General features: G+C 45.4%; 1 protein-coding gene across 1 annotated transcript; it reads right to left on the bottom strand.

Annotated features, from left to right (window-relative positions):
• Positions 1-1,479: 1,479 nt before the first annotated feature.
• LOC109153396 lies at positions 1,480-3,000 on the bottom strand. The gene is made up of 3 exons (XM_019301289.1): positions 2,867-3,000; positions 2,431-2,752; positions 1,480-2,217 (listed from the first exon to the last, which is right to left on the bottom strand). The coding sequence occupies exons 1-3, from the start codon at positions 2,998-3,000 to the stop codon at positions 1,480-1,482; spliced, it is 1,194 nt and encodes a 397-aa protein (XP_019156834.1).
• Between the last annotated feature and the right edge of the window lie 3,245 nt (positions 3,001-6,245).

Genomic DNA, 6,245 nt, shown 5'->3' on the forward strand with positions numbered 1-6,245 from the left:
GGAGATATTAGATTTGTTCTCTCTGAATTTCATGCAATCTCTGTTGATTGGCCAGTGCTTCTTGGTGAAGCTGATAGTTAAAGGCTTGCAAAGTGACCCAATTGATAACTGAGGCGTAATGTGGTGGCACCGATGGGAATACAGGTGCTTCTGGTAGTGGTGAATCCATATTAGCTTACTTGGGTACTCGAGGTATCTCTAAAGCATCCATGTCTTCCTTGATCAAGGCTTTCATTTTGCAATCTCGCATGCGAGTCCCTCGTTCGAGTAGGATATCGAGATGTAGTCCTTTGCATAACCGGGTAATTATGGTCCGACAAAGATAATTTTCACCTTCTCCCTACATTGCGACTCTAGCCAATTTTTTTTCAAAACATCCCCATATTTTTGTTGTTCTCGGAATCCATGCTCCATAGAGCCAAGAGATCGGCGCGGTAAACCTTACTGAAGTTAGATCGTCTTCCGCCCCAAGAGTAAGCTAAGATGCGTCTCACCACCTTTAAATCATTTCTCATTTACCGCAATTGTTAAACTTTAATTGCCATATTTCGTGCTTAAAATCGGGGGTGTTACAGTCAAACTATCACACCCCCAAATCTATCATTCGCAGTCAATCAATTGTGTCAGCACATGCATGCACCTAAAGTACCTAAAGTATCACATTGGGAACACCTAAAGAGAGTCTTGAGGTATGGAAAGGGAACAGTTGATTTTGGTTTACATATGAAAAATTCAGCATCAAAAGAACTCTATGCGTTTTTTGATTCTGACTCGACTAAATGCCCTGAGCACCGTAATTCCACGAGCGGTTTTGTTGTTTTTCTTTGATCCAAACTTATCTCTTGGGTCTATAAGAAACAAAGAACTGTTGCTAGATATTCTAATGAGGCAGAATACAAAAGAGTCGTAATACTAGTCCGAATAATGGGTTGGAAAAATGTTAAAAATAAAACTATGGGTTTTATTAGACCTGGAAATTATGGACATGATCCTTTAACACGATACAAAATTAATTGGACACGAAACTAACGGATTAGTGTTTAGTCTTAACGTGTTTCGGGTCATTAATGGGTTGACCCGTTATATTTTGTGTCTTAACGGGACAACCCGTTAATATTATTCTGTTAACCCGTTTACACAAACCTGTTTATAACCCGCTAAGAACCATTATCATTTAAGTAAGAATCATTTTCATGAATGAGATTACAAAAGATATTATAAACATGACTAAAGGTGAATTTTCTATATTAGGCCAAGATCATACACCAAATATTGATGTTAAACAATCTGAAATTTGAATTTTTATTGTTTTTAATTTTATTCTGAAAACTAACATGGACTTCTTTAATTATGATTTTTATATTTTTAGATGTTATTTGATCATTTTATGAATGTTATAAATTGAATTTTTTTTTTGGTTGTTTGATGGATTGAATTGTATGTTTTATTTCTTTATATTTTTTTGAAAACCATATCAACTCAGATTGTATTGGCTATAATCTGCTCCAAAAAATGCGGAGGACCATCCCTCCAAACAGAACTTCCAACCGGCGCACTAGCATGCTTAGCTAGCGTATGTGCCGCAATATTTGCATTTCGTCTAACAAACGAGACTACAGTTCCAGGCATAGCAGAAATTAATCGAATACAAGAGTCCAAAATAAAACCAAAATAAGAACGAAAGAAACGAGCATCCCTAATACTAGAAACCAAAACCGTGCTATCTGTGAATAGTCTGACTGCCGAGTAACCATTATTCTTTAACCAAGAAAGTGCCTCAGTTACCGCCATCGCCTCCGCCATCACGGGATCATACGGACAAACCAAGGGGCCATTCGCCGCAGCTATGTAACTTCCATCCTCCTCCAAGACCATGAAGCCGTAAGTAGGCTGCCGATTCGAATCATGGAACGCCGCATCCACATAACAAGCCACACCACGCTGGTCGTTATTTGCATGCATGACTGGAGCACACTGTGATTCCCTTGATCCGGCCCCATGCGCCTTCCAAGCTGCCCAACAAGACAAAAGGCTGCTGCACAATGCCGTGGGAGTTGGTAGGAAATTACTCCAAACAGCCGAATTCCGGGCTGACCAAATGCCATGTAACAAGCCACACATCTTCCCTTTACTTTCATAATCCAGCGCTGATACTCCTCCTAACCACAATTCTGCCCAAAACAGAAAATTGTCACCATTATATTGGGGAAAAGGCAACTGGGAGCAATTCCAAATAAGAGAGGCAAAAGGACAAGAACAAAGAACATGCATGACATTTTCTTCTACTAAACCACAAGCTGGGCATACATTAACAATATCCACCCTCTTTTTCACCAAATTATCAAGAGTTGGTTAGATGTTAGACAGAGCTCTCCACATGAAGTTCTTCCACTTAGGGGGGATTTTCAAATTCCGTAACCTACCCCATACCGGCGAACTAGGAGCTAAATCACCCCCTAGCCGTCTATATCCACTTCTTACCGAATAATTCCCTGTAATGTCCCCCTCCCAGAACCACAAATCATCATAAATTCCATTCAAAGGCAGCTTATAAATCAAAGCGGCATCCCGTGTATTAAAAGTCTGCTGGATCACGTTATCGTTCCATGCACCTGTTGAATCATCCACCAAATCAGCCACAGTCCATCCCTGATTGGTAGCCGGCTGCAAAGTAGACACATAAGGGTCAAGAGAATCCGGCAACCAAGGATGTGACCAAACCTGAGTAGCTCGCCCATTGCCTATCCTTCGTCTGCACCCCATTTTAACAAGCCCCTGACTTGCCATTATACTTCTCCAAACATAACTCAGATTCCCCCCCCCCCCTCCCAACACAGCATCATATAAAGTAGAAGATGGAAAGTACCTTGCTTTTAACACACGAGCCATCAGCGTTTCTGGCTTTGTGAGAAGGCGCCAGCTCTGCTTGGCCAGCAACGCCAAGTTGAACTCATGCAACCGTTTAAATCCCAGACCCCCAAACTTCTTAGGCCTACACATTCTGTCCCAAGCTAACCAATGAATGCTATCCTCCCTGTCACTTCGCCACCACCAATATCTATTCATTAATCTCTCAAGGGAAGCACATAGCGTTTTGGGGATCAAGAAGATGCTCATTGTATACGTTGGCATAGCCTGTGCCACACTCTTCAGAAGGACCTCCTTACCAGCCCTGGACAGGAGCCGCTTGTTCTACGCCCCAAACCTCTGTTTCATCTTCTGCTCAATATAAGCAAAAACTAGCTTCTTATTCCTGCCAATCACAGAAGGGAGGCCCAGATACTTACCAAAGTCATCTGCCTGAGCAACCCCCAAGGCCCCAGCAACGAGAACCTTCACATCATCCACTGTATTGCGGCTGTAACAAATACTTGACTTATTAAAATTGACCGCCTGTCCAGAAAAGGCCTCATATACTCCAAGGCATCTCTTTACCTCCATAGCTTCCTGCAGATTCGCCTTAAAAAAGAGAAGGCTATCATCCGCAAAAAACAAATGTGAGATAGACGGAGCCCCCCTGGCCACCCTACAGCCATGAATCAACCCCTTAGCCTGAGAGTCTTGCAGCAATAAAGATAATCCTTCTACGCAGATAATAAAAAGGTAAGGAGACAAGGGATCACCTTGCCTTAGGCCCCTCGTGGGGACAACCTCCTCTGAAGGCCTACCATTAATCAGCACCTTATACCGCATAGAACGGACACACAACATAACCAGCTGCACCCACCTATCATCAAACCCCAACCTCCTCAACATCTGTTCCACAAAAGGTCATTCCATACTGTCATACGCCTTGGCCATGTCCAGCTTTAGAGCTGCCCAGCCAACCTGACCCAGTTGCTTCCTCCTAAGATAGTGACCGACCTTCGAGGCTATCATAATATTATATGAAATTAATTTGCCCGGAAGAAAGGCACTCTGGGACTCAGAAATTATCCCCTCCAACAGCGGCTTCATGCGGTTAGCAACCATTTTAGCCATGCCATTATAAAGCACATTACAAAGTGCAATTGGCCTCAGATCAGAGACAGACACAGGAGCAGACTTCTTAGGAATCAATACAATATTCGCATCATTTAAATTAGGAGGAAAATAAGACTGGGAAAGACAATCAAGCACAAAGTCCGTCACATCCTTACCTACTACACTCCAGAATGACTGATAGAAGCCCGGATTCATTCCATCCGGCCCCGGGGACTTGTCTTTCCCCATAGCAAACAAAGCATGGCGCACCTCCTCAGGTTGAAACGGGCGCAGGAGCTCGTCATTCTGGTCTACAGTAACTCGCGGCTGCAAGGTTTCCACATTGAAGGAGCCAGGGGACCCCTGAGATGTGAATATCTGTTTATAATATGCAACAATCAACTCATCAAGCTCTCTTCCCTCCTTCCATACACCCCCATCATCCTGCAGTTTCAAGATCATATTCTTCTTCCTACGATGCCCGGCATACTTATGAAAGAACTTAGTATTCCTATCTGCCCCTTGCAGCCAATGTTGCTTGGCACGTTGCCTCCAAAAAGCCTCCTCCTGAGAAAGCACATTACTCAGAGTGGCATCAAGATGCCTGAAACGAGCTAGAGAACCAGGATCAAAACAGCCCCGTAAAGCGTTCATCTCCCTCCTAATCCCCTCCAGTCTCCTTCCAAACTTATGAAAGCTCTCACCACCCCACTTTTTCAAGCCCCGGCCACACACACCCAATCTCGCTTGCAAACCCAACCCCGCGGAAGAAAACCACTCCCTCTCCACCACCTCACTGCACCCCTCATCTAGCAACCAAGCATTCTCAAATCTGAAACCCCGGGGATGATAAACCGGGGCCTCACCATAGATATCCAGGAAGAGGGACGTATGATCAGACTCGTCTATTCGAATGTTAAACACCCGAGCCCTTTCATAAACCTCCCGCCACCTCATGCATGTCACCACCCTATCTAACCTCTCCTCCACCTAGTCCTCAGTCCCCTTCCCACGCTCCCATGTGTAAGGATATCCAATCATGGGAAGCGTAACCAGTCCACAATCATCCAGCGCATCCCCAAACCCCTCCAACAACCCATTCAGATGTGGCAATCTACCCCGCTTCTCAGTTTGCATAATTAAGTCATTGAAATCGCCTAAAACCACCCACGGAAGATCCGAAACAGGCTTAAACGATCTCAACAAATCCCATGCAGCCCTTCTCCTTGTCCTTTCTGGATAGCCATAATAACAAGTTAACCTCCACGGATCCCTTCCCGGCAGAGACACCTGGAGATCTATATGATGACGGGAATATTTAATTAACCTGGCAGTGTTGTTTCGTAGCCACAAAAAGCAAAGGCCACCCCTCGTTCCTACACTATCCACCTTGAAGCAACCTTCAAACCCCAACTTCACCCTTAACCTCTCCGCATGATCCCCTCCCACCTTCGTCTCCATTAAGAACACAAACTCGGGCTTCTTCCTGGACACAATGTCCACCACCTCTCGAACTGTCCGTGGATTGCCCAAGCCACGGCAGTTCCAAAATAAGGTACTCATTGAGAGTGGCGGGCCTGATCCTCAGGCCTCGCCAGACACCCCGCAACGGAGTCAACATTCATGCCCCTCTCCTCCCTAACCACCAAACCATCCTCCTCCTCCACCCTATGCCTCTTCGGCTCTACCCGTACCCCTTCCTCCTCCATCCCTCCACCCGATGACCCTCCCCCCACAACCAGCTCCTCCACCACCGAACCACCCGCCCCCAACCCCGGCTGCCCCGTAACAGTAACCTCGCCAGCCACACTCCCATATCCAATAACACGCCTCCTCTCCTGCCCCATCTGAAACCATTTATCCCCAAGAACCTTCGCTGGACTAGAACCCCCAGCCCGTAACCCTGGACCAAACAGAAACTGTTCAGGCCGCAATCCAGATCTTCTCGCCTCCAAACAAAACTTGTCAGTATGGCCCATTTTTCCGCAGAAAAAACAAAACATATGGAGCCGCTCATATTTAAAATTTATCCACGTCGAAGAACCATCCCGCAGCACCATCTTCATTCGCCTTTTAATAGGGGCAGTAACATCATGAGTTATCCGAATTCTGTAATAAGAAACCCATGGTCTGGTGAAATTACGGTCATCAACATGCAGGAACACACCTGCAAAATCTCCAATCTTCTCCAATACCTTCATTGTCCGATACCCCGGCGGCAAATCGAAGACCTGCAACCAAATATCCACCGTGGAGAGCACAACCTGCGTAGGATCCTCGCC

This window comes from Ipomoea nil, unplaced genomic scaffold (genome assembly GCF_001879475.1).
Source record: "Ipomoea nil cultivar Tokyo-kokei standard unplaced genomic scaffold, Asagao_1.1 scaffold2482, whole genome shotgun sequence".
In the NCBI taxonomy this organism is placed as follows: domain Eukaryota; kingdom Viridiplantae; phylum Streptophyta; class Magnoliopsida; order Solanales; family Convolvulaceae; genus Ipomoea; species Ipomoea nil.